Here is a 26,598-nt window from a genome sequence, read left to right as displayed (position 1 = left end):
ATATCGAAGTCGGACGAACAGACGGACTAGAAGCCCACCGGTCGCAATCACGAGAAGAATAGTATTGCAGGCAATGATTGACGACACTCGGGATGCCTGCAAGTCGACCGACCCTCCGGTCGACGACACGTCCTTCCACACAACTTCCATGGAAGGGTGTTTGTCAATCTGGCCTGGCAAGGAGGAAAGAAGGGCGAGGGAAGTCGCAGTCCGAGCAAAGTCTCGGAGTCTACATTCGCGGGGGTATTTCGAAACATTATTCCAGATACATGGATAGTACTAGGCGCAGGATGCAGGATTCAGGATGCAGGATGCAGAAATGGGACTTCTCCGAGCGATCCGTCTCGAGGTTTCGGTTGGCTGAGGGGGGAGAGACCACGATCCATGGCCGTTAGATGATACGGCATCTGGACACGAGTTGAACATGAACGACCCTGGCCATATGGGCAAGGAACAATTTGTGTGCTCCACCCGCTCTTAGGAACAGAAATGCTAGTTGTCCAACTAGTATGGCGCCGTGACACCGTCGGGCTCCACGAAGGCACTAGGCAGGGATCAAAAAGTGCCCTAATTTCACCCCTCTCGAGTCGGCCGTCCGCAGATGGTTTGATGTCTAGAACTGGGCCCAGATCAGTCGTCTTCATTCCGATTCGTCATGGCTTCATTCTGCTGCTGCTGCTTTATCGGCCATTTTGCTTCCCACGTTTTAACCGGCTTTTCTTTTAACTCTATCCCCCTGTCTCCTTCCTTCCCTCGTCCTCTTCACATATCCACACCGCCAGTAATTTTTCCAGGGCAGGATGACGGACGAGAAGAATGCCCGGGAGCTAACGGCCACCCCTGTCGACTTGGATGAACTGCCGGCCGGATACTACTGCAGTAAGAACTTTGTTGGCTCTCTTATTGCCGTGTGTTTGATGGCCATCAGTCTCTACCTGGGCTATGTCTTACCGGTCGGTCTTTCTATTCGTTTCCTCCGGCAAGCTTTTCGCTGATTATTCAACAGGTAAATAGCTTGAGCGCCATCAATGCTGACCTGGGTAAGTTTATCTCCCCTCTACCTCAAACTACCTGAGACGTATTGTCCAGCAGTTGCTGACTGTCTTTCTACTTGCAGGGCCAGACCCCAGCTACAGCTTGATCTCGACCGTTTTCACACTGATCTCCGGAGTATGAGCACCCTCTCTCTGGCAAACCATGCATCTTCCATGTATATATAGACTTGCTAAACCCGCTCTAGGTCGGTCTTCTCTTGGTAGGCCGCTTAGGAGACCTCTTTGGCCGCCGATACATCCTGATTGGAGGGCAACTACTTGGCCTTATCGGCGCCATAGTCTGTGCAACAGCCAAAACCGTTCCCACCGTTATCGGAGGCAGTGTCCTCTGCGGTCTGGCTGCTGCAGTGCAATTGACTTTCAGCTTCGTGATCGCTGAGCTGGTCCCCAACCGTGCTCGTCCGGTCGTCAATGCTGGCATCTTCATCACAACGCTGCCCTTCTCAGCGTTCGGTTCTCTGATTGCAGATCTGTTCATCGCCAACACCGCCCGCTCCTGGCGCTGGACTTACTACCTGAACATCATCACCTGCGGTCTTTCTATCATTTTGCTGGTGCTGTTTTACTTCCCTCCAGGCTGGGATGCCAAGCGCGGAAATGAGAGCCGCATCGATGGTCTCAAGAAATTCGACTACATTGGCTTTCTCCTATACGCCGGCGGACTGATCCTGGTCCTGCTTGGTCTCTGTGAGTCTCCCGTTCCAGCTCTTACTCGGTTTTTCCATGGTGCTAATTCAATCCCATCAGCATGGGGCGGCTCATCGTATGCATGGCACTCAGCCCATGTCATCGCTGTTCTGGTCATTGGATTCGTCTGCTTGCTCGCTTTTGCCCTATATGGTACGTGAGCCAGCCATGCACCCCAGACTACTTAGTAAACTGACTCACTTGCTCCCCACCCAACAGAAATATTCGTCCCCTTGCAGCAGCCTCTCCTGCCCATGTCCTTACTCCGAAACCGCGGATACGCCGGTGCGGTGTGCTCGGCCCTAGTAGGAAACATGGTCTACTTCTCCATGAGGTATGCTTATACCCCCCCAATCTCCTTGATGACACTCTAACAACAAACCATTACAGTCTCCTCTGGCCAACCGCCATCGCCGACCTCTACACCACAAACACCATCAAAACGGGCTGGCTTTCAGTGAGTATACCCTTCCCCACCACCAACAAATCATCATCCCTAATCACATCCCACACATAGATCTCCACCGGCGCCGGCGTCATCGTCGGCGAAGTCGCCGCCGGCATCCTGATGAAACCCGTGGGATACACAAAATACCAACTGATCATCACCACCCTCATGATCACCGCCTTCTCCGGGGCCCTAGCATCCATTAACCAATACCGCCAGGCATACGGCATCGCGGTCCGCCTTCCCTTCCCCCGCACTCCTTCCCCCTAACCCCCTCCCACTTGTCAATCACCTAAACTGACGATGAAATAAACAGTTCACCGCCCTCGGCGGCTTCTTCGTCGGCTACCTCGAACTGATAACCATAATCATGTGCCCCCTGTATTGCTCACCCCAGGACATCGGGCTAGCCAGCGGCTTCCTCGGCTCCGCAAAGCAAGTCGCCGGCACCATCGCCACCGCCATCTACGTCGCCATCCTGGACAACCGCGTCACGGTGGACTTGCCGCGCGATGTATCTGCTGCCGCATTGAACGCAGGACTGCCTTCATCCTCGCTGACGGATCTGCTGGAGGCGGTGTCGGCGGGGACGACGGCAGCGTATGAGGCTGTTCCCGGCATGACGAATGGTATTCTGGGGGCTGTGACAGAGGCGGTGAAGACGGCGTATTCGCAGTCGTTTCGCACGGTGTTTTTGGCGAGTATTGCGTTTGGCGGACTGTCGGTGATCGCGGCGTGTTTTGCCGAGGGGGTGGATGGGAGGTTTACGGGCGATGTGGCGGCTAGGTTGAAGGGTGTGGATGGTGGTGGTTCTGGAAGTGAGGAGAAGTTGAAGGATGGGAAGGTTTAAATATGTATTTACGGGTTGGGTTTGTTTGGTGATTTTCATTTGTGTATGTGGTAATGATAACTTTGGTGTCATATTAATGAGCTTGATTACAGTTTCCTTATCACTAGCTGACTATAGAGGGTAATAGTAGTATGCTGGAAAATCATGTAATTCACTAATAGATGGCTGTCTATATTACAACATTGCGTTGTGTGTATATATCCGAGGTCGGTATAAACATGGGCAAGGAAATAAGCTGTTCACGATCGTAAAGAAATTCAGACATTATGTGATTGAACAGAAATGAGCCACACCAGCACGGGTGCCCGATAGGCGAGCCAGTGCTGGCTGAGCTCAGGGGGTAGGTAGGTGTATAATCGGCAGGACGAGAGGTGGTAAGAGGAAAGAAATAATAAAAAGAAAATGCACCGTGAAGTTGGGGAATACCAATAGAATGAAGAAATTCGAAGGAAAACCGACCAACTCCAGGGTAACTCAGAAAAGAAAAGAAAAGGAGAAAAACAATGGCAGATAACTTCATAGAAGGCATCAAAAATGGAAAATAGATAATGAGAAAGTTGCTGAATAGCTTTTGGTCAAATCGCAACGAGTCGGATGTGGTGTGTGTGTATATCGACAGTTTTCGGGGGGAAAGAAGCAGGGTAAAGTGACTCGGACTCTATCTATACAGGGTATGTCGAGGGATCGCTGCGGCTTTTGAGTGGACTGTGAGGCATTTGGGGTTCCATGCTGGTGGAATCGACGGCTAGAAGTTGGCTTGAAAATGCCGATTGGTCTCGGCTGGTGCTCTCGGAAGACTCACGACGCTGGAGTCCAAAGGCCACGCTACTCGCGTTGGCGCTGGTCACTTGACTGCCCAGGTTGGTTGGCGCGCCTTGGGCATCGACTAACGGGGCAACAGGCGTCGAGTCCGCCGTGCGGTCGACTCCATGAGGCATGGGATAGTCGCGGCTAACGTGAGGCTGCGGGGTATGGCCCCCGTCCGAGGGAATGGTCGAGGCTTCGCTGTCCGATGAAGCTGCCAGCTTGGTGACACCGGGAGGCACATATGCTTCGTACTTCTTTAAGTAGTCGAATTGGCCCAGGATCACTTGTTCTCGGACGATGTCGACATCCAGCGGGAAGTAGACCTTCTGAATGCACTTGATGACGAATCGTGGGATGAGACACATCACTACGGTCAGAAGAAGGACCACCCAGAATGATAGCGCACCATAGACCTGACGGGCAGCGCCATAGAAGGTCATGGAGGACTCGAAAGATGAGTAGACACCAGTCCAGAAGAAGATCAACAGTGAACTGATCGCGTTGATCAAACTGGTCAGCCAATCCCAACGGTACATGTTCATCATCACGTAAGTGTTGCTAGCAACCACAGCACAGGTAGCGACTAACACACCCACGCGGTACCTGTCATCGATGCTGAGTCCGTTTTCTGTTTGGAAATTGGCCACAGAGTACAGCCTGTATGGCATGAAGAAACAGATGATGGATTGGTAGAAGCCGTCGAGCATGTAGATCCTGATCTACCCGTTAGCTTGAACTCATGACCGCAGACTTGGGATGTAGCAGGCAGACTCACCAAAACTTCAACTGCGTCCACTCCTTACGCTCAATACCCCGCATGTAGAGCTGCGGTACGGCCAGAGACACCCTATCATCGACATCCTGATCGAAGATTCCCATGAAGATGACTGGTAGAGAAGTGAACGCAACGTTCACCAGGGTGATATACGTGTATTCGAAGAGGTAGGAGCCGTCGAAGTTGTCATAAATCGAATACCAGAACAGCGCGAACGTCCAGACCAAGTTCTAGGCAAAATCAGTATCAGAGATCTAACCCAAGCTATAACCCGCCGATGACTCCACTCCGACACCAGAGGATTTACTTACCTTGTAGAAGAAATTGGCCGTGGTCTCACCCAGCCGTCGATACGACCACCGTCCATGCACGAGAATGAGACGCTGCAGAAACCGGAATTGACCGATGGCGTAATCGGCACACATGACTGCCTGGCGACCTTCCTCTCCTGCAATACCTACACCAACATCCGCTTTTTGGATCATGGCGACATCATTGGCGCCATCTCCAATCGACAAAGCCATGATGTTCAAACCAGTCTTGACCATATCAACAACGGCCGCCTTTTGGGCGGGACTGACACGGCAACAAAGGACGGACTTGCAGCGCCGGCAAAGCAACAAGAATTTCTGCCTCAAGGCATCGTCTAACATCAATCGAAGACAGTCCCCATCGAGGACAAGGGCGTGGGTCGATGGCGGTGGCGAGTGGTCCTGGCGTGCCGCGGCTAATTCCTCGTCGGAGCCAGTGATTCCAAACTGTTCGAGCTTGCTGTCCAGCTCCTTCGCAGCCATATCAGAATCCGGTGCACTCAATACCATAATATCCATGTCGTTGTTCAAAAGATTGCAGGAGTAGCCGATGTTAATGGCGGTTTCGATCTTATCACCTGTCAAGACCCAGAGCTTGATACCGGCGTCAGCCAACAAAGAGATGGTATCGGGAACACCATCTTGCAGCCGATCTTCAATGGCTGTGCCACCCAGGAGCATCAGATCCTGTTCAATGATACCAGCGACCTCATCCAGTTTCTCTTCGCGGTCCACGATGGCCGCTGCAGCCACGTCATGCTTAAGACTCCATTCGCGGTAGAATTCCTCGTCAAGAATACGTTCTGCCACACAAAGCACACGAAGACCTTCTTGAGCAAAGGTCTCAAGATGCTGGGAGGTGATATCCCTCAACTCCCGTTGTTGACCAGGAGCCAAGCGAGAGTAGATGACTGTGTCAGCGCCCTTGCACAGCAAACGGATGGTTCCGTCCGGCATTTGAACGATGACACTCATTCTCTTACGCGTCGAGTTGAACTCCAGGATGTTTAGAATCCGATAACTGCGTTCTTCGCCCATGATGTTGACAAGGAGGCTATCTCCCGAGCGACCCATCGCTGTAAACCCACAATCTCGAGCAGTAGCCACCAAGGCAGCCTCATCAGGAGACTGGGCTTTGAACTCGATTTGCGGAGGGTCGCCTGGGATCCGTTCCGTAACCACTGTGTGGCACAACGCCAGCGCGGCCATGAAACTCTCGGCAGCCTGCTTCTGGACATCGCCGGACGCACCACCTAGATCCGCTGCGTACTGAGGCGAGACAAAGGTCAGGTTTTCATCCTTAAGGTATGGGTTATCGTGCAGTTGACGCAGTCGCTGCAGCATCTCCACGCGACCGTCGCTGATACGTTGACGAGCCTTGGCAGCTTCCTCCTCCACGTTCAATAAACCCTGTCGTCTCTGCATTCCCAACTGGGCCTCGGTATAGGCCTCGCCATATGCGACCCCGTTGACCGTACATTTCTTGAATTCCATAACGTTCTGTGTCAGAGTACCTGTCTTATCCGAGAAGATATATTCAATCTGCCCGATGTCATCGGAGATGTTCCAAGCTTTTGGAACGCAAGACATCTGCAGCCGCTCGTAGTACATGTGCTGGTCGAAGAATATAAAGAGCGCTTGGATCCAGCGCACAATTTCCAATGAGATGTACAGGGCAATGGGAACCAAGTTCTGAAAGAGAACCACACCCACCCAGAAGGCAACAACACCTTCCACGGCGGCGGATCCGCCATAAGAGCCGTATTCGAAGAAAGCCAAGGATGCATCATCCAGTCCCCAAGCAAAGCCGTTGATAAAACCGGAAATCAAGCACATGATGAAGAGGATGGCAAAATTGTAAAGAACGTTCCAGTTCATATTACGTGCCATTTGCGGTCGCTTAGTCGGGGTGATGCCCTGATTCAGCATGATCTTGGATTCCGAACCGGTAAACAAAGCTACACCCAACGCCCATTCCGTGTTCTGAAGGCTGCAGCCACGGAGGAGGATATTGTTGATGGTAATAGGCTCCACGCGTTCCTGGGGGGGCGCCTCAGGATCGTCCTGTTGGTTCCAGTAGATGGCACCACTGAACGAATACAGGTTCGCATGCGGGGGAGGGCTCTCTATAATGAATTCCGCTCTTTCACAGTCGCGAGCATTCCGTACCGCGCGACCACAATTAAGGGCATGGCGAACCTTCAAATTGGTCTCCCCGTCCAGGTTTTTGGTTTCCACATAGCAGGCACCGTCCGGGTCAGAGGTTGAGAGAATGACCATGTCCGCTGGGATCTGGTCACCGTTGTATAGCCGCACAAAGTCACCGACGTTGACATCTTTCCAATGCTGACGTTTGAAGCGAGCCTGCCCGGAAGCAGTTTTGGTCGGATTGAGGATGTCGCCTTTGACGCGGCCCGAGGCCGCATTTCTACCGTGTTGATCTGCAGGATCCGGCCAATCTCCGGAAGCACGGGCATCGAGGGACACGGCCCTCAACTCGATCGGAGAGGTGGGTTCCACGGATGGCCGGGCATCCGCCATCTCAACATCTCCCGCCACGTCTTTGTCCGCGGACTTGCGGCGCACGAGCTTTTTCATGCCACGGTAAGTGTAAATGGTGGCCCGAGTACAGGCCTTTTTGAACTTGCGCCACGCGGACACGTTGTCCAGGGTGGCGTTGACATTGTGCCAATCGGTCAGACGATAAACCGGGGAGTTGTTGAGCTCGTTATCGGACACTGTTCGCCTCCAATCCTCGATTGCGTCCTTGATTGAAGTGACCACCACGATGATGATCAGGGGGACGGCACTCAGGCCCGGGTCAGCATCTCCAAATAGGAAAAGCACTGCAGAATAATGACGAATAAGAAGTAAAGATTGGCAATGTTGTGGAACTGCAACCACAGGTTCTTCGGAATAAACGTCAATGGCGTGTAGATGGAGGTGCGAATTTTGTTGCGGGGATAGACGGTCTTCAGATTGCCTTCCTCATCCCGCTCACTGTCCGGGATGGGGAGGTTGAAGTAGACTTTCCGCGATGAAGCTGTTTCTGTTTCATTGCTCTCTGGCCCTGCGGTTGCTGCATCAGTCGTGTTGTTCCGCGTATTACGTCGATTGTCACGTTCCAGAATGGAGACTCTCTTCCGAAGACCGCTGGCGGCGGTCATGCGTTTTGTCGCCCATCGTGCGCGCTTAGTAGATTTGGCTTCCTGGTTGGGAATCGGGGGAACCTCGTCGGAGGCCCGACTCAGTTCCTCGTCCCCTTTCCCTTGTATGGGATCCATTTACAATGGGTGATTCCCGGACTATGTTCAACGGCGGACGGCAATCATCGGATCGGCTAGGACGGAGGGACCCTGCGTGAGGCGGCCACGCAGGCCTTCGGGGAGCAAGCAATCACAGTCGCGCAGTGGATTGACACGGCATGACGAAGGATGGCGGATTCGAGACAGGGAGCGGAAATTTGTCGCAATAGTCCGCTCCAGACCCGGTCGCTTCTTCGAACCCGACGAAATGAACGGCGGGGAGGAGAGGCGGGGGTGGTGGTTGTTCGCGAGATCGCAACGATCGGAGGGTTCGGCGAGAGTAACAGAAAATCAAGTGTAGCGGAGCTAGCAGGGTAGATCAAGGGCGGACGGGGCTTGACGCGCGTATCGGGGGGGAAAAGCGACGCGGGATGTATCGAGGGGCAGTTGAGCGTCAGCAACAGTAAGATGCCAGGAGGTGGAATGCGGAGGGAAGTGGAGGAGTCAGAAGAGACAGAATGGGGGAAGAGAAGCCGCAGGATGGCTGGCAGAAAGGCTCGGGGCTGGAAGAAGAGGAGGAGGCAGTGAGAGTAGTACTAGTAGTGAGAACTAGTCAGTAGAGTGAGGAGGCGAGCTCAAGCCTGAGCCGGGACTGGCCGGCGACGGGCCCCAATTCGTGGATGCCGCACTGAGGCAACCCGTCCACTAACCCCCATTGAGCCACTCACAGCCCTCCATCTGGTTAGTATTGCGCTGACTCAGCCGTCCCCCGGGTCGGCTTAGTTAAGCCCATGGCCTTCTTCGGGTTTTCTCTGGCCTTCTTCTTCTAATTAATTTGGCTCGGATTTTAAGGTTTTCCTCCCATCTTCCGCTATCCGTTCTGTTCTCGGAGTCGGGGTGCCGGAGTCAAGCAGGTCAAGAGGAAAACAAGGGTTGGCTCCAGTGGCGGTTCCCTTGTACCCTGGATCCGCAAGGCTGGGTCGACATCGATTTTGCTGCTGACGGCTTGCTTAGTAGTAGCAAAGTAACCACCAACACGAGGTATCCAGCATCTACCAAGTGCTAACTGTGAATTGCCCCTCCGGATGACGGGGCAGTGTGCTGCTTATCAATCCGGGATGGGCCATCTTGCCCCTTTCAGTATTCTCTTGCGCAGAATAGCCGTCACTATATTAACTTATGCACTTTTATCCGGTATTGCTTCCGCTATAGCCAGCTCGGATCCCAACGATCTCACTTTTTCATGCAATGGTTTATTGCTACTACTGTGTCAGAGAAAGGGATCAGTAGGTGACAACAGTACCACAGTACTTGTCGTAGTCGTACTGAACACGCTACTGCAATGTATCTCTTTTGAGGGGCTGTGCCTTGCGCTCAGGGCAGCATGGTGATGTCGTAATCTGTAGTTGCATTTTAAAGGCTAAATATATACTACTCGGCAGGAGTGTCACAGCCGCATAAGGACAAAGGAGGATACTACTAATAGTACCAGTAGTAGTTTCACTAATAAGCTGACAGGAACTACTAGTAAGCACCATCAGGATCTTTCGACTATGGACATGATGTACCCCCTTAGAAAAAAGCAAATAATAATATTATTAACCAACATCAATAGTAGTAGTACTTCGTAGCAGCTGCATATTGGACCGCCATCCAGTACTGACCGCTTTCCTCCAGGGGATATTATGCCGCCAATATATGCAAGCACAGTTATGTAGAGGTTCTGTACCTGCAGATGTAAGGAATCCTCAAAGGGAGTAACAGTTGAAGCAATATATTCATTAAGGGTCGTCCAGATTGCTCCTAGGTAATTATTCACCAATCGCGAGCAATATAATAAGAGTCCGTCAAAGTGAAGGGAGACCACTCAACCTGACACACCGCCTACCGACCGACATCATCATTGTTTACTCTACTCCTCATCATCCGGATCCTCTCAACCCCTCTCATTTCCACTGTCCAGCATCCTCAATTCCCTTGGCAACCTTCCGGGCTCCATCCTCCACGCCGCTTCCCACGCTCCCCAATGCATCGCCGACGGGCTTCCCTGCGCTCCCCGTGGCGCCGGTGATGGTATCGCCGACACCTCGCCCCGCGGCGCCTGTCACCCCGCCAACGGTGCGAGAGACGCCCCCGACCGCGTTGCCGAGGGTCGATGTGACGAATTTGGCGGCGCCAGTCACTCCGGAATCCTGAGAACTAAAAGGCATGTTCACTGCAGTCTGGTATTTTCCCAACTGGTGATGATTTATTTGCCGTATGCAGAATTTGAGAAGTATCTGCTTGTGGAGCTTATGGCTCAGTGTCAATCCCTATGTGAGTGGGTCGGACTACATACCTCAGAAGCTGTCACGTTCGAATGGGCAGCAGCTCGCAATTATGTGCATCTATGTCCGGATATGCCAGATGGCGTCTCAAAGATATACTGTCTAACTAGTCTAACTGCTGACTGCCTAACTAACTAAGGTGCAGTGACCCATGACGTCAGTGGATTCTCGGATGCGCTGCTTCTTCCCATTCCTTCCCGCGCGCTTTCTGGACGCGCGTCCACGACCCATCCCACAGTTGCTGGACCTTTGAACAAAACAGAAGCACAAAAAGGGAATTCAAGAACAGCTTAAACTTCTCGGGCAGTCTTCCACTCTTCGTGGTGAAATATACTCCTAAAAGTCTAGTACCGGGAAGTGGGAAATGAAGACGCCTCAGTCAACCCGCCGCACAATACTTGTTTACCGAGCCATTTCGAGGATCTGCAGCACACCAGCTTTGTCGGGCATGTTCACTCTCTTCGCCAAGACGTCGGTCAAACTCATATCGGCGATCTTGTGCAACTGCTCGTCACTGGTCACGTTGACCTCGGACAGCCGGGATGGCATCCCCAGGAGTTGCACAAACCGTAACATGGCGTCAGCGGCTTCAGTCTCCTGGAACCCCAACACCGAGTTGAAGATGTCGAGGATTACCTTCTGGGCAGCCGCGCTTTGAGGCTTGGTGTATCGCAATGTTGCGGGCAAGATGATGCAACTCTACATAACACATGAAAGGTTAGTAAGTGTTTCCACAGTAGGTGGCTGTCTCGGATTTAGTTACCGTTACTCCTGGATATACGTAGAACGGTTAGTGGCTTTATACTTTCCACAATCTTGAGTGATTGCTGGACCACTTACCATGCTGCACGCCAGCGACACTCCCCTGTTACGCAGAATCTTGGTGGTTAGTAGATCATTATCGCGGTACAGTCGACGTAGATGCGCCACCAAAGAGCGGACTCACGAGTTGATGGCCGATCGCATGGCTTGGCCCCATGGGAATCTTCCATTGGATGAAGGGCAGGAGAGCATCCCGTGAACCGCGCTGACATTCCGAGATGCCTTGGAGCAATTCCTCCTCATTATGCTTTTCCTGACCGGTGTGATAATCTTTGAGACCCTGGATCAGGATTGGCAGCCCCTTCTTGATGTGCGCCGTGGCTTCCTCGTGGCACTCGGGATTGCACAGTGTCTCCACGAAATGATCCACAGCCCGCACCCCCGACGCCAGCCACAGGTGGGAGGGCATGGTACTCGCGATGCGCGGGTCCATCAGGATCAAGCTCGGGGATCCTTCGGGGTGCACAAAGTGCTGTTTCTTGCCCTGAGCATTGGTGCCGCTGGCATAGTGGTTCCACTCTCCGGCGCTGAGACTGGTCGGCACGCAGATGAGCTTGGTGGTGGGTGCTTTAATCCCGCCGGGGCCAGCCAGACCGTGAACCTGATCGACCAGGGCTTCCATATCGTCAATGCCGAAGCCGGTGGGGAGAGTTGCACTGAGCATGACGGCGATCTTGCATGCGTCGGAGTAGGAACCGGACCCGATAGAGATGACGGCCTGAATGTCCTGTGTTTGGATGGTATGGGCAATAGCCATGATGTCCCGGTATGGGGAGTGACTTCCCACTCCCGTTTTCTTTTGTAGCACACAATGGGATAGACGGGCCTCCAAGTCTTTGATCATGGATGTTTTGGTATCGAGGGTCGTGCTCACGACCAGAAGGATGCGAGACGCGCCCCATTCCTGCAGGGCGGCCGGGATATCTTCCAGGTAGGAGGCCTCGAAGATGGCATCATGGCCCTCGCGACCGTCTAGGTCGAGTTGCTTGATCTTCTGTCGCATTGATATGGCGTGTCAGCTTGTCGACAGATTGATTCGATCGGCAACGAGCACCACGACGACAAAGCTTGTGCTTGATACTAGTTGTGACGCGTCTGGATGAACACAAACCGGATGCTATGCGGGGTACAAGTAATCGGCAATTCCGCGTGTTCAGCCGCTAGTCTAGCAGACGGTCAAACTGGACTGGGCTAATCCATACGAGGTTACTAACGATGGATGCTCTCGGGAGGCCAAGCCTCAAGTTATCGCGCGGAGGTACTGGTCGGAGATACTGGTACAATGCATGGCTGTGTTGCAAATTGATGCACGACTAAATGTAGTGCTCCACTGTCAAGTTCCAGGCTTTAGGGTTCATTTATCCTGAAATTGCAAGATGATGCGGTGGATGATGGATGGCGAATGCATCATACTCCTTATCGCTTATCGGAGCGCCTTTGCCGATGAGGACCGACTTGGATAACATCATTAACATCACCCTACCACTGCCCGTGAACTCTCCAATGAGCGCTTTCAGCACCACTCGTTCGTGAGAAGACGGCCTGATTTGGCCTCTATGCCTAGACCCTGAGTCGGTTGGATGACAAGCCTGCCGATTTCTAAGCATTCTGAAGCACCAGATGGAGTTGGGGAAAGAAAGTGGTCACGGTGACGTTTCGGTCGCAACGTCATGGTTACGTGCCAGACAGCCAATCCGACAACCCTCATTACGGAGAATGCTTGACTGGCTCGCAGAACTGGGAAGTGTTCCGATGATCATGTATCGTTATACATAATGTAGGCTCACCCCCCGGCCGCTGGAATTGTTCTGTTGCCATCCATAAGCTCTCATCGAGTTTCTTACCATTGGCTTTATTCCCAGCAACCCCCCAGATTCACTATGGCCACGGTCATTGCCGGAGGGCTTGAAAAGGCTCACGAAGCCGTCAAGTCGGCCTCTTCTAAAAACAAGAAGACGGTCGACTTGGAGCGCGACCTGGTCGATGTCACCACCGAGCAGCGTCAGACCACCGACCACGGCGTGCTCATCAGCAATACCGACAACTGGCTGCGGTCAGTCGACGACCATCGCACTGGTCCATCGTTGCTAGAGGATCAGATTGCGCGCGAGAAGGTACTTCCATATGCCTGCGCTGATACAATGGAAATTTCAGACGGCTGATCGTATCCCAGATTCACCGATTCGACCACGAGCGGATTCCCGAGCGTGTCGTCCATGCCCGTGGAACCGGCGCTTTCGGAAACTTCAAGCTACTCGAAAGCTGCGAGGACGTGACCTATGCCAAGGTTCTAACCGACACATCGCGGAACACACCAGTCTTCGTCCGCTTTTCCACCGTGCAGGGCAGCAAGGGAAGCGCTGACACGGTGCGTGATGTTCGTGGGTTCGCAACCAAATTCTACACCGACGAGGGTAACTGGGACCTGGTCGGAAACAACATCCCGGTTTTCTTCATCCAGGATGCTATCAAGTTCACTGATTTCGGTGCGTCCATCCCAATTCATTCCCGCATCCCTGACTTGACTAATTGGCGCAGTCCACGCTGTGAAGCCTGAACCCCATAATGAGGTCCCTCAAGCGCAGACCGCTCATAACAACTTCTGGGACTTTTGCTACTTGCACCCAGAAGCCACTCACATGTTCATGTGGGCCATGTCGGACCGTGCCATTCCCCGGTCCTATCGGATGATGCAAGGGTTTGGTGTCAACACCTTTTCGCTTATCAACAAAGAGGGCAAGCGCCACTTTGTCAAGTTTATCTGGACGCCTCACCTAGGAGTACATTCATTCGTCTGGGATGAAGCTCTGAAGCTGGCGGGTCAAGATCCGGACTTCCATCGTAAGGATCTGATGGAGGCCATTGACAATGGCGCCTATCCAAAGTGGGATCTGTCTATCCAGACCATCCCTGAAGAGAAACAGGATGACTTCGAATTCGACATTCTCGATGCGACCAAGATCTGGCCAGAGGATCTGGTTCCGCCCCGCACCATTGGTGTGTTGGAGCTTAACCGCAACGTGGATGAATTCTTCCCACAGACAGAGCAGGTTGCATTCTGTACATCGCACATTGTTCCCGGTATCGACTTCTCCGATGATCCTCTCCTCCAGGGTCGCAACTTTTCCTACTTCGACACCCAGATTAGCCGTCTCGGAATCAATTGGGAGGAGTTGCCCATCAATCGTCCCGTCTGTCCCGTGCTAAACCACAACCGCGACGGTGCCATGAAACACCGCATCACCAAGGGTTCTGTCAACTACTGGCCCAACCGCTTCGAAGCGGCGAAGCCCGACGAGCCCGCTCCCCAAGGGGGTGGCTTCGAGTCCTACCCAGAACCGGTACAAGGCCGCAAGAGGCGCGCGTTGAGCCCCAAGTTCCGCGAACACCACTCCCAGGCCCAACTTTTCTACAACTCCATGTCGGAGCACGAAAAGCTGCACATCGTCAAGGCTTTCGGGTTCGAGCTGGACCACTGCGATGACCCTATCGTTTACGAGCGCATGGCCGGCAAGCGTCTGGCGGAGATTGACCTGACCCTGGCGCAGCAGGTGGCGGAAGTCGTGGGCGCGCCGATTCCTCAGAAGGCCCTCATGGCCAACCACGGCCGGAAGACGATCCATGTTTCCCAGACTGAATTTCCCCCCAAGTCTCCGACCATCGCTAGTCGGCGCATTGCCATCGTGATTGGCGACGGATACGACCCGGTGGCATTCAAGGGAATTCAAACCGCCGTGAAGGTGGCAGGTGCTCTGCCGTTTGTCATCGGCACTAAGCGGTCACCCATTTATGCCGACGGAGAATTGAAGGAGACGTCGCAGGGCATCATCGCCGACCACCAGTATGATGGACAGCGATCAACCATGTTCGATGCGACGTTCATTCCCGGTGGGCCTCATGTGGAGACGCTCCGCAAGAATGGACAGATGCGGTACTGGATTGCCGAGACATTTGGCCACCTGAAGCCACTGGCTGGTACGGGTGAAGCGGCGGAGCTAATCAAGGAGGCGCTGGGTAGCGTGCTGGACGTGCAAGTGGCCACCAGCTCCAACCCACAGCCCGTGGAATGGTATGGCGTGGTCACGGCCGGTGGCGTGCAGAAGCCGGAGAGCTTCAAGGAAAGCGTGCAGATCGCGAAGGGCGCCAAGGATTTCGTGGGCATGTTCTTCTACCAGATCGCGCAGCACCGGAACTACCAGCGCGAGTTGGATGGGCTGAGCTCGACGGTTGCCTGGTAAACAGCCTCAAGCCCTGGACCCGGACGAGGGTGTAAATTGTAATGATGAGATGCTCTGTGTTCATGAGAAAATGAGTAATTAATCTATCTGCCAGTGTATGTTAGGATAACTACTACTTAATGCGATCATCAGAAGGAATTGAAGCATATTTCGCGAGAGTAGTTTCTCTCACCACCTTCCAAGACTATGCCCACCATGCGTCAAATACATTCAGTCTCAGCTGAATTAAATGTACCACGTCGGACCGCCCCCTGACTTCCAGTAAGCACTTAGTACCTAGCTGACACAACATGTGTGTAGCAACCCTGCAACAGGGGCTAGGATTGAGGTCCAAGATATAAACCTTCGTGCATATCAGAACTGGTTATCAGCTTTGACACGGTTTTGGATATATTGGTCCATTTTGGATAGCATCTGACAATCGCAACACTTGACTGAAAACAACAAGACGTATCAGCGGGTCGCAGATAGATAGATATGCATTGATAACCTACGTGTTATAGTTAAAAGTACATATTTCTAACGGTCCATGGCACACTGGCCAGTCACAACCAGAATTCATCAAAATCTAAAAGCCATTAGTCTGCTCTACAGATAACCCCGCTATTAACTCCATCTTTTCAATCGGGCGGCAGGAACGGATCGACAACACATTACATTTACATCTACAGTGAGGATGTTGCACAGTATCGTTTCTTGTGCAAGGAAATCTGCAATTCAGGGGGGCGGGGAAAATGTGTTCCTGCAGTCAAATAAGTAAAAGAAAGGCAAGGCTGCCAGCCACTCAATCTCGGCTTTATCAGGGAATACGAAGGCGCGGAGTTAAAATGTAGGATTGCGTGGGCACTGAACAAAGACTCAATCGTGCTGGGTTGATTGGGCGGGCAGATACAGGGTTAGTGAAGAAGTTGGTTAGTCTCGTGATGACTAGTTCGTTAGTTAACCGCCAGGCTTGATAAGGCACACACTGAGTGGAGCCCCCTTGCGTCTGGCAAAAAAAGAAAAACAAGTAATACTGGGAGGATGACGACTCTCAGAACTGATAAGGAAGCACAAAGTGCAACATGGGAAGCAATATAGGAGGTCTAGGGGTAGGTTGGGATGAGCTGATGGAGAGGGGAAGGTTATTCTGCGCTGGTCGGGATTTTAAGTTTTGGACCTGAGCAGTCGAGGACTGAATTATTATCATCAGGGCTGTCGAATGCATTATTGCCTATGCATGGGGTTAACTCTGCCAAGGTGGGACTACGAGAAGTGGCGGTGCGATGAGAAAGAGAATTTGAGCAGAGGGAGAGCGGACAGAGGAAGTGATTCTGACAGGTCTTTTTCCAGTCTACCCTATCTTTTGTAAAGTTAACTAGTTATCCAGTCCATCCGCATAAGCAAATAGCCCCATGCGTTATCAATCGAGTCTTTATTGGTCCACGCTGCATCCTGTCCACCTGAAACCAGCCCAATCCTGCGCCAGCATCAATCGCCTGTCATCAGAAACCTCACCATCCCCCGTTCGCCCCGTTCCCTGGTTCCTGACCACCCGGCTATATATAGCATGTCTGTTTTTCAAAATGATCCAAGAATTGAGAAGCCACCCACTCACAGACCATCAGAGGATCTACTTGACTTAAGTGTAAGTAGTAGTAGCAGTAGTTGTTGTCATGTAATTGATTCGGTTCATTCTCCGAGATTTTCTTTGGGGGTGGATAAGAACTGAACTGAACTGAACCCGTTCAAGATTTGGTCATCTCGGCCATAACTAGTAGCATTTGTGAGACATGATGGCAAACTGGATACCCCATTAACACTTCTATTTAACCAGGGTCTCCTCCGACATATTTCTGTCTCTTTTGCTTCCTTCCATCACTCTTCGATCTTTCTTCTATCATAATAATCAATTGATACCTTTCCCCCCTTTTTTCTTTAGAAACCATCTACCTCTACAACCATGCGTCTTTCTTACGCCGTGTCTCTTCTGCCTCTGGCGGCCTTCGTCGGCGGTTAGTCTACAACTCTTATTGCCCCCCACTCGATTCTTCTGATTCAGTCATCTAACTTCTCTCCAGCCCTCGAGGTCACCTCCCCCAAGAAGGGTGAAGATGTCGATCTTTCCAGCTCCTTCACTGTGACCTGGGATTCCGTCTCGTACGTTCCCTCCCTCTCCCTTCACCAGCCCTAAACCACGCAACATATACTCACCTTCATACAACAGCACCGACCCCACCACCTTCGACCTCTATCTGGTCAACAACGCCGTCTACCCCACCGTAGAGAAGAAGGTCGCCTCCGACGTGGAAACCTCCAAGGGCTCCTACACCGTGTCCGACCTGTCCGGCGTTACCGATGGGTATGTTCTCTCCCTACACCCTATCATTTTTTCTTTTTTCTTTTTCAAATCATATGCTAACAAGAACTACAGCTCCGGCTACCAAATCAACCTCCTCTCCACTTCCTCCACGAACAGCGGTATTCTCGCCCAGTCCGAGCAGTTCACCGTCGAGGGTGGTTCCAGCTCTAGCTCCACCACCACCGCCAGCGCCTCCATGACTACTTCCGCCTCTACTTCCTCTTCCTCTTCTGCTTCTTCCACGGGAACTTCTACTGGTACTGATACCTCCTCCACTTCCTCATCCTCCACTGGATCCAGCTCCATCACCACTACTAGCTCCAGCACTAGCTCCTCCTCCACCAGCAGCAGCACCAGCAAACTAACCACTACTACCTCGGGTGCTAACACTCTATCGACTACAGCTTCCTCCACCCGTTCTGCCTCTGCTTCGGGTACTTCTACTGCCTCTGCCAGCGGTACCGAGACCACGGCGCCGGCTTCTACGGGCGCGGGTATGGCTCTTGCTGCGCCGGTGTCTGTTGCTGCCGGTTTGGTGTTGGGTGTTGTGGCTATGCAGTTGTAAGCCAAACCAGACCAGACCAGACCCCAAGCCAGCTTTTTATTCTGTGGAATGGATGAGATGTAGTATGGTGGGGATGTGAATGATTCTGTGTGATGGAGTTTTTTTTTTTCTCTTCTACTACCCGATTGGTGAAAGCAATACTGCCAGTTGATTGCTTGTATAGATTACTTCTAGCTAAGTGTAGCTTATTACTTAATGGTCTATAGCATATATCCATTACTTTTATTTTTTCTTTTCACCGAGGAAGATCCTGGTGTTTGGTATCCGTGGTTCGGCATTCTAGTCAAAATCCCTGGAATTGTTCCGTTCCATGTGCGACCGGTTTACCATGTGCACTGCACGTTAGACAGTGAGAGAGAGACTGAAAGAGAGAGAGCCACGGCCCCGGCACCTCCAACCGAGAAAGAACAGTTAGGCAGCTAGGTAAATATTTACCAATTAAGGACATGTCCGAAGACACAGACACACACACACCATACTTGTTGGTTGTTTGACGATCCATGGATCACTCACTCGGCCCTGGACCCTTTCGGGAATGAACCCAGACCCTGTAGGGCAATCAATGGCAAATACCAACAGACCTGGCCGGTATTGGTGGAATTGAAAAATACGGGTAGGAAGTTTCGGAAGCCTGTATTAGTCTGAGTCTCTTTTTCTTTCGGCTAGACTGTTACCAGTGTCGGGCAGCACCGAATGGGTTACTGGATTGGGTAAAGAGGGTCCAGAATCTTTTTCTTCTTTTCTTTTAGCTTTCGGGTTTTGGGTTTCTCGCTCGCTTGGATGAATGGAGGGATTATTTTTGGGTGAGATTGTGTCTTACTGTGTGTGATTGTGTGTCTTGGAGTTAGTTGTAGAATAGATGGAGTAGACTAGTTTGTGTGGATACATTGATTATTACTCTGTAGTATTGTTGTATTGTCTTACTATAGTAAAACTAGTCTGGGAAATAGTTACATTGTGAATTGTATTAATATACATCGTGTCTTAGAGATATATATGGACACCATTATTTTCTCAATAATGAGTAAGTACCGGGTGGGTTAGTTATAGTGCCTGAATGCCGTAGATATCGACGTCACTAAACTTCCAATATTAGCATCATCATCATCCCCTGGATCAGTTTTAAACATCCACCCCCACGACTACCAAGAGCAATAAGTGGAATAGGGTATAGACGTACAATTCTGCCCCGACACCCTCTCGGCCATCTGCCGCACTATCCACCCAGACACTCACCCTCATACTCTGAACCGGAAACTCCCCGTACCCCATTTCATCAATCACCGTGACAGACGGGTGATCACCGCCTCGCTGCAGCAGATCCGTCCACTTCTCGCCGGCATGTTTCCGACCCACGTACATGCGCTTCGTGGCTGGTCCGCCGTTGCTCATGACGCAGGCCAGTCCGGAGGGGTGGGCGGCGTTGCCGTAGCGGATGAATCCTTCTCATTTATCAGACTATGTCGCAGACTGGATAGGGCTTGACTTACCAATACAGTTGGGCTGGTCGAAGTAGTCCTCCTGCTCACCGTAGGCGTACAGCTTGCGGGCACGCATCAGATTCGGAAGTTGGCCCTCGCAGGCGGGAGTTGGCGGGTGGTCGCCGTCGCAGGTGCCGTAGAGGTCGCCGTAGAAGACACATGGATGGCCTCCTTGGCGGAGGAGGATTAGGGCGTAGGCTAGGGGTTTGAAGGAGGGCTCGACGATGGTCTGTTGTATGTTAGCTCGTTGCTCATCCTCAGACACATGATAAAGTTAACAACTCACCTCGAGCATTTGTCCCGGTTGCTTGTGATATCATTCAGCACTCATCCATATACCTTCACTTCACAAGGGCTTTCACTCACCGTATCATGATTCGTAACGAATGTCTACACCACACACACATCAGCCTCACCACCCCCGAATTGGATCACTGGGATAAACTCACCAACGCATTCCCCGGCCTGCTCTCCACCAACGTCCCCCTCAACACTCCCCTCAAATCCGCCCTCTTCACCCTCGACAACCTCGAGAACCTCTCTACCAGCGGCACATCCACCGCCGCCACCCGATACTCCATCTCCTCCAGATACCTAAGCAGCGCCCTTAACTCCCCACTCCAATACTCCCCAATCACAAATACCTTCCTGTCCCCGGCCTCCTGCCGCACACAATCAATAAAGTCCCTCTGAAATGCCGTCGAGAAATGCTTCGCCGCATCTAACCGCATTCCGCTCAACGGCAACACAGACATAATCCACTTCCCCCAGCGCAGTACATCCTCCCGGACCTCCGGGTGTGAGAAGTCCAGGTCCGCGAACATCAGGTAGTCATAGTTGCCGTTCTCGTCTGTGCCGACGTCCTGGGCCCAGTTCTTGTCGGGGCGGGAAGGGTCGAGGATCTTGTAGATTGCTTTGCGTTGTTGGGCGTCGTCCCAGTCGACGCCGCTGAAGTGCTGCCAGTGGTATTGAAGGGGGCTGTATGTGGTGCCGCGGCCGGGGAAGGTGAAGGACGTCCAGCCGGAGATTTGTTGGGGATTACCATCTTCGATATCTCGTCCTGTGAAGCATTTGTCAATATACACACTATACATAGAAGAACGGAGAGATGGGAAAGGGGTATATACGATCATCATCAACCCTCACACCCTCGAACCTCTCCACGCTATCCGCCCCAGCCTTATGATTCAACACCGCATCCCATAATACACCTACGCCCAGAGCATTTGCATCTCGAACAAGATCCTCTAATTCTCCGCGCGTGCCCCATTTCGTTCGCACTGCTCCTTTCTGGTCGAATTCGCCTAGATCATATAAATCGTAGATATCATACCCATTTCCATTTGTGTCCATGCCCTTGCATCCAGGCGGTATCCAGATGCTGGTTACACCGAGGGAGTGGATAGCTGGTAAGGCATGCTGGAGCCGGCGCCAGTGGCTGCGCTTGTCCGCGGTGTTGGGGGTTGCGGGGACGTGCCATTCGAAGGCTTGAAATAGGAGGGTGTTTTCCGTGGGGGAGTGCCATGAGGGGAGGGATTCTATGGCGTTGGCTTTTTCTATTGGGGAGGTTGAATTTGTTACTATGATTTGAATTGAATTGACTTGGTATGGGTAGTTGGGGGTGTTTGGCTAACCCTCTATTTGCTTTTGGGATTGAGTTTGGGATTTGGTGCGTTGTCGGCGAGTTTTGAAGCAGGGGAGGAAACTGAACATTTTGCTTGTATTCTTTTTTTCTTGGGTTATGTTTGTAGGTCGTTGGTGGTTCGGGAGGTGAGGATTTTTTTACTGCGGTGCGGAGGAGGGATTAGCTAGGTTTACTGTCTGTGTCCATGTAGAATGGATGGATGATGGATGGAAGGTGAAGAGTCGAATGCAGCGACGGAGCTGGGCTGTGGTGTAAGCACGGAAGAACGTTAGAATAGCTGCTGTCTTGACACTAAGAAGAACTAGCTAGTTAGCTAGTTAACACGGTGTGCATGACTTCATTTCAATTTTCAATGGGTCCTTAAAGTGGGCCTGTCTGGCTGATGAGCGAGTATTTTTAGCTCGGGCGGTTTCCTCGGAAAGCTACCGAGGCCCAACGGATTTGCCTCCAGAGGATCAGCCAGCCATGATCGTCAACAGCTGTTGGATGCAGGTACCCGTTTGGGTTTTCTGAAGAATTTACAGGTGATCTCTATTTATATATATACTGGACTAGTAATTTGTCTTCGTTCTGTTTATTGCTTAGTGCTGAAGTGCTAGTAACTAGTGTGGAATAAAGCGAGATGCGGCTAGTATCTGCGAGTAGTAGTGGATATAGCGAAGTGAATATATACAATATACTAGGTAAGGGTATCGTTACTGCAAATACATACAAAGAACACTGAAACATGATAATATATCTCAACCCATCTGTAGCTATCAGCATATTACCACATCCCCACAATCAGACCCGCCACCACAGACAGCCCCAGAGAAAGCAAAGCACTAGAAGCTGCATCAGTCTTGATACCTAGCGACAAGGCAGCCTCCGCCGCCGCTGCACCCTGCGTCCTCAAGGCAGCATAGGTGACATTCGCGACAGGAAGTCCGCACAGCCCACTGCCGGGCATCAGATCCGCCGGGAAGAACACGCGCGGCTCTCCTTTATCCATCGGAACCACGAGTTCGCTCTGGGTGTTGACCGTGTAGTTGACGCAGTTCAGAATCTCGGTCACTACTGTGCCACCCGTGAAACTCACCGGCATCGAGAGGTTGTAAGCGCTGCTGTTCGTGCCTTGCGTGGACAGAAGCATGACCACCTGTCGACCTTCGATTCCCTTGCGGAATCCCAGTTCACTGCCACCTTCGAAGATGGGGTACGTCTCGACATCGGGGTAGTGATTGTCGAGTCGGTAGGCGTGCTTCCGGATGGCGTTCAACTTGCCGATCAACTTGTAGAGCTCGGCGTCGGTGTTGTACTCAGAGAGCCATATCGCTTCTCGGTTTTCCGGACTGCCAGGGCCGTCGAGATGCTGCTCTTGACCTTGATAGATCATGGGAACACCGTCGAAGAGAAGAGTGAATGTGAGAATATTCTTCGCGAGCTAGTAGGGACAATGTTAGCTAGGAAAGGGGTCTGTAAAGTCAAGCAGAGTTCATACAGCCATGTCATGGGTCATGCTGGCAAATCGTGCGACATCGTGGTTTTCGGAGAATGACGACAAGGCGGTCACATCATTACAGGAATTCTTCATCGACTGGACCTGAGTGGCCAGGGCGCTGGTGTTGCCCAAGGTAAAGGCCTTCAACATGGCGTAGTAGACGGGGTAATTCGGGAGACTGCCGATGTAGTTGTTCTGATAATCGCAGATTGTGCTGACCTCTTGCTGCAGCACTTCGCCGGTCATGAAGATATCAAGCGCATCGCCGAAATTCTTCAGGAAGCCGGGGTTCACATGTTTTGCGGCATCGATGCGGAGGCCGTCGATGGAATAGGTGGAGATGACTTCCTTGGCCCAGTTGCTCAGGGTTTCTTGCACCTCGGCATGCTCGGTATACAGATCGGGCAAGGCCACGATGTTGTCACCGGTTTGGCACAGCTGGGCATTGGTGAAGTTATTCCAGTCGGTGATCTTACAGTAGGGATGGTAGTAAGACGAGCTATTGAAGGGGGTCAGGGTTGAGTAGTCGATGTGGGTGGCGGGGTCGGAGCCATTGGTGATGTAGGCCATGTTGTTGATGACTGTGTCCATCATCAGATACATGTCGCGAGCATGCAGGGCATCACTCAGGTCCAGTAGATCCTGGTGGGTTCCAAAGTGCGAGTTGAGGGAGTACAGATCCACGGGCCAATAGCCGTGATAGGCTTCTCCGTACTCCACGCGACCTTCGACGTTCTCGATGATAGGGGAGATCATGACGGCATCAAAGCCCATCCCCTGGATGTAATCCAGATGGTTGATCATGCCGCGCCAGGTACCACCACAGTACAGACCCTCCGTGGTGTTGCAGGGGGAGGTGGTTGAGCCATCAGTGCGCGCGAACCGATCCGTCATGGTCTGATAGATTGACCGGGACTTCCATTGCTCGGTGCTGGCAGCCAGCGACGACCCCAGCCAGCTAGCAAGATAGAGGACCCCAAGCCCGTGCCGCAGGGCCGACATTGAGACCATGGCTACAGTCACTGGGAGATTGGAATTATCTTAATGATCAAGGGTTGCGTACATGTGCCTGCCGAGCAATTGCGGGGCCCGACTTGGAGATACGATAAGGTGACTGTCGAATGCTGGGAGATAGCCGGTTACGCTAAAAGGAAGGATACGGGCTAGGCACGAAATGAAAGAGTGAACGAAAGAAGTGGGACCAGATTGTAGAGAAAGAATGGCAATGGTCAGATCCAAAGAAAAAAATGAATGGCAAGGGAACAGCCCAGGAAGAGGGGGTCACTTCAGTGACGGATGCATTGGTCGATGTGACGAGAGCGAAAGAATGAGTGAGGAGGAAGGAAGGGAAGGGAAGGGAAAGGAGAGGAGAGGAGAGGGAGAGGAGAGAGAAGAGGGGAAGCGAGAAGAAGTGGAATGCTGGGGAAGAGCTTGACTGAACATCAGGTGCAGGTGCAAAATGCCGGTGGAGCAGCGCAGCAGCAGCAAGGGGACCTCACTAACTGCATTCAGGTCCAATCCCCTGGATGGGATGATAAACAGGTAAACTAGTCTGCTTTTTAGTTCAATTCGAGAGGGGACCAATGAGTGTGCAGTGTAGATTGGTAGAGTATAAGTCCCAGGTCACGAGGGGGGGGGAAGAAATTGCCAATCGGAGGAAAATTATAGATGGAACCATCTCCCTTATCATCATCACCACCATCAGCATCATCATCATTATCAGCCATGTGTGAAAAGCATCAGAGGCGTCCCCTGAACCCTCGAGGTCATATCTTAAAAATTTCCGGAACCCCAGGGCGAACTCCCGCGCAGGACCAGGAACCAATGATCCCTGCCGATGGTGGCACCGAGGTTCCCTCTGCAGCTCCCCCAGACTACCACTACTTAACTTACTTCCTTGGTTTTCCAGCTGGTCCTTCCCATTGGTCTTAAGATGGGACATTTCTCCTCATCTACCCCCCCTCCCCCTGCAGATGTCACCACTGGCGTCAACGGTGGCACGAGTCTTTCAGCCAGGGAATGGCTTCTGGCTTCTCCAAGACCAAGCCTGTCACGCTGCCACGAGCTGGGGCTAATGCTTCTGCCAGGCACAAAGAGCGGCAGATGAGCGAACCGGCCATTCGATGGGTCGAACTCGGGGGAAAGAGGGGGCCAGTGAGACATGTTCTTGACTAGTAGCTTAGTAGAACCATTGTGGTGTCTGCCCTACTTGGAATCTCCGGGAAGACACCGTCTTAGGCGATGTGGTGATCCAATGAAGAGGGCCAGGGACTCCACCTCCGAACCCTGACCAGGTAGAGACTAGACAACTAGTAGGTAACTAGAATTAGTTCACCAGGGGAAACATTATGGCCAGTTTGAATAATGTGAGACAGTCAGACAACGGCGGATATACTGGTCCGAGAAAGCAGAGGACGACTCCAAACCCCCAATTTTGAGACGGAGATCGCGTGGGTGGACAAAGGGGAAAAGAGGAACGAGCAGGACAAAGCGTGGCGTATTCTTGCGCCATGTTCCTTGACGGTTGACCCCGGATGCTTGGCAGCAGATAAGGAAGGGCTTGCGATATTTTTCTCCTTTTGCATAAATTGAACTGACTGGATAGACTTCATATCTAATGCAAGGCTGGAACACACAGGACAACCCGATAAGAGGAACACCCTTTTCGAAAACAAATTTGATGGGATCTTCTCAGTATTCTTTTCCCAGGCGAGCCAAGGTCCAACCGCCAGGGTCTTGGCGGCGGGCTTGGCCTGGCAGGATTGGGAAAAGCGGCATTTCCCGAATCAGCATCTGGGTAATTGAAATTACCAGCGGCCGCTGCAAGTTTCACCGTACTGACGGTACCTTACCGCCAAGTGGGGGCCAGGGAGGAAGAAAAACAAGTATGAATCTTATTATTGGAAACGGTGGTGTTGCTCGGAAATTATATAATGTTCGCTCCTGGATGATTCTGCCCTGGCTGATAATCAATGTGCAGGCGACCATTGGCCCGCGAGGGATGGAAATAAGCCAAGTGAGTAAGACATGCATGGGCCGATGCTTCGTAGTGGGTTGGCGCTGCCTGTATTGGATCAGACCTTTAGCAGAAATCAGTAGTGGTCACCACTTGGGTCCTTCATTAGTCCCCCGCGAGACTGAAAAAAGACTAGTCCCATCTATCTATCTATCTCTGTGCTGTGTGAATTGTGAAAAGAATAGCACACCGGGATGCCAAGGGTCCAACCCATGTAGCAAGACCCTCTCTCCAAGCCCAGTGTGGCTGCCCGCCTCACGGGAACCCGACCAAAGACCATCCAGATTCGAATCTGCGATCCCGTAAATCCTTCGCCCGAGACCCACTTCCGCCTGGCCAGGATGGTTTCCCAGTGGCACCAACAAATCTTTCTTCTGGCATCTTACTCAGTAGTGTCGGGTCTGTGTGCCATGGAGAGAAAAGCAGGCACCCTGCAGGGGCGAGTACTGTTAGGCAGTGGTGATGGTATGCTTAATCAATCATTCCTCGGGCTTGTTGGAAAGAA

At 52.1% G+C, this 26,598-nt stretch overlaps 9 protein-coding genes across 9 annotated transcripts; 5 read left to right on the top strand and 4 right to left on the bottom strand.

Annotated features, from left to right (window-relative positions):
* Positions 1-800: 800 nt before the first annotated feature.
* On the top strand, positions 801-3,040 carry An09g03170 (uncharacterized protein; the record flags this gene model as incomplete). Its single annotated transcript, XM_059749705.1, has 6 exons — positions 801-879; positions 1,046-1,170; positions 1,241-1,895; positions 1,962-2,076; positions 2,133-2,199; positions 2,507-3,040. The coding sequence occupies 6 exons, from the start codon at positions 801-803 to the stop codon at positions 3,038-3,040; spliced, it is 1,575 nt and encodes a 524-aa protein (XP_059601371.1).
* A 662-nt stretch (positions 3,041-3,702) lies between these two features.
* An09g03160 (uncharacterized protein) lies at positions 3,703-8,217 on the bottom strand (the record flags this gene model as incomplete). Its single annotated transcript, XM_059749704.1, has 4 exons — positions 3,703-4,561; positions 4,623-4,852; positions 4,934-7,827; positions 7,935-8,217. 4 exons carry the CDS (start codon positions 8,215-8,217, stop codon positions 3,703-3,705), a joined length of 4,266 nt encoding a protein of 1,421 aa, XP_059601370.1.
* A 23-nt stretch (positions 8,218-8,240) lies between these two features.
* An09g03150 (uncharacterized protein) lies at positions 8,241-9,244 on the top strand (the record flags this gene model as incomplete). Its single annotated transcript, XM_059749703.1, has 6 exons — positions 8,241-8,293; positions 8,386-8,472; positions 8,552-8,641; positions 8,687-8,762; positions 8,872-8,951; positions 9,031-9,244. 6 exons carry the CDS (start codon positions 8,241-8,243, stop codon positions 9,242-9,244), a joined length of 600 nt encoding a protein of 199 aa, XP_059601369.1.
* Positions 9,245-10,124: 880 nt separating this feature from the next.
* On the bottom strand, positions 10,125-12,084 carry An09g03140 (uncharacterized protein; the record flags this gene model as incomplete). The annotated part of the gene is made up of 5 exons (XM_059749702.1): positions 10,125-10,415; positions 10,517-10,524; positions 10,940-11,204; positions 11,346-11,384; positions 11,452-12,084. 5 exons carry the CDS (start codon positions 12,082-12,084, stop codon positions 10,125-10,127), a joined length of 1,236 nt encoding a protein of 411 aa, XP_059601368.1.
* A 1,123-nt stretch (positions 12,085-13,207) lies between these two features.
* On the top strand, positions 13,208-15,565 carry An09g03130 (uncharacterized protein; the record flags this gene model as incomplete). The annotated part of the gene is made up of 3 exons (XM_001393592.1): positions 13,208-13,441; positions 13,501-13,813; positions 13,866-15,565. The coding sequence occupies 3 exons, from the start codon at positions 13,208-13,210 to the stop codon at positions 15,563-15,565; spliced, it is 2,247 nt and encodes a 748-aa protein (XP_001393629.1).
* A 1,942-nt stretch (positions 15,566-17,507) lies between these two features.
* On the top strand, positions 17,508-18,894 carry An09g03120 (uncharacterized protein; the record flags this gene model as incomplete). The annotated part of the gene is made up of 6 exons (XM_059749701.1): positions 17,508-17,559; positions 17,626-17,704; positions 17,772-17,906; positions 17,979-18,163; positions 18,311-18,467; positions 18,678-18,894. The coding sequence occupies 6 exons, from the start codon at positions 17,508-17,510 to the stop codon at positions 18,892-18,894; spliced, it is 825 nt and encodes a 274-aa protein (XP_059601367.1).
* Positions 18,895-19,515: 621 nt separating this feature from the next.
* On the bottom strand, positions 19,516-21,665 carry An09g03110 (uncharacterized protein; the record flags this gene model as incomplete). Its single annotated transcript, XM_059749700.1, has 8 exons — positions 19,516-19,549; positions 19,652-19,913; positions 19,962-20,181; positions 20,239-20,259; positions 20,358-20,546; positions 20,597-21,012; positions 21,101-21,508; positions 21,587-21,665. 8 exons carry the CDS (start codon positions 21,663-21,665, stop codon positions 19,516-19,518), a joined length of 1,629 nt encoding a protein of 542 aa, XP_059601366.1.
* A 698-nt stretch (positions 21,666-22,363) lies between these two features.
* On the bottom strand, positions 22,364-24,088 carry An09g03100 (uncharacterized protein; the record flags this gene model as incomplete). The annotated part of the gene is made up of 2 exons (XM_003188729.2): positions 22,364-23,020; positions 23,078-24,088. The coding sequence occupies 2 exons, from the start codon at positions 24,086-24,088 to the stop codon at positions 22,364-22,366; spliced, it is 1,668 nt and encodes a 555-aa protein (XP_003188777.1).
* Positions 24,089-24,296: 208 nt separating this feature from the next.
* Positions 24,297-25,669, top strand: An09g03090 (uncharacterized protein; the record flags this gene model as incomplete). Its single annotated transcript, XM_059749699.1, has 6 exons — positions 24,297-24,488; positions 24,530-24,619; positions 24,821-25,002; positions 25,090-25,231; positions 25,340-25,371; positions 25,453-25,669. The coding sequence occupies 6 exons, from the start codon at positions 24,297-24,299 to the stop codon at positions 25,667-25,669; spliced, it is 855 nt and encodes a 284-aa protein (XP_059601365.1).
* Between the last annotated feature and the right edge of the window lie 929 nt (positions 25,670-26,598).

This window comes from Aspergillus niger, assembly GCF_000002855.4.
Source record: "Aspergillus niger supercontig An09".
Classification (NCBI taxonomy): domain Eukaryota; kingdom Fungi; phylum Ascomycota; class Eurotiomycetes; order Eurotiales; family Aspergillaceae; genus Aspergillus; species Aspergillus niger.
This window is presented reverse-complemented; position numbering and strand designations above follow the sequence as displayed.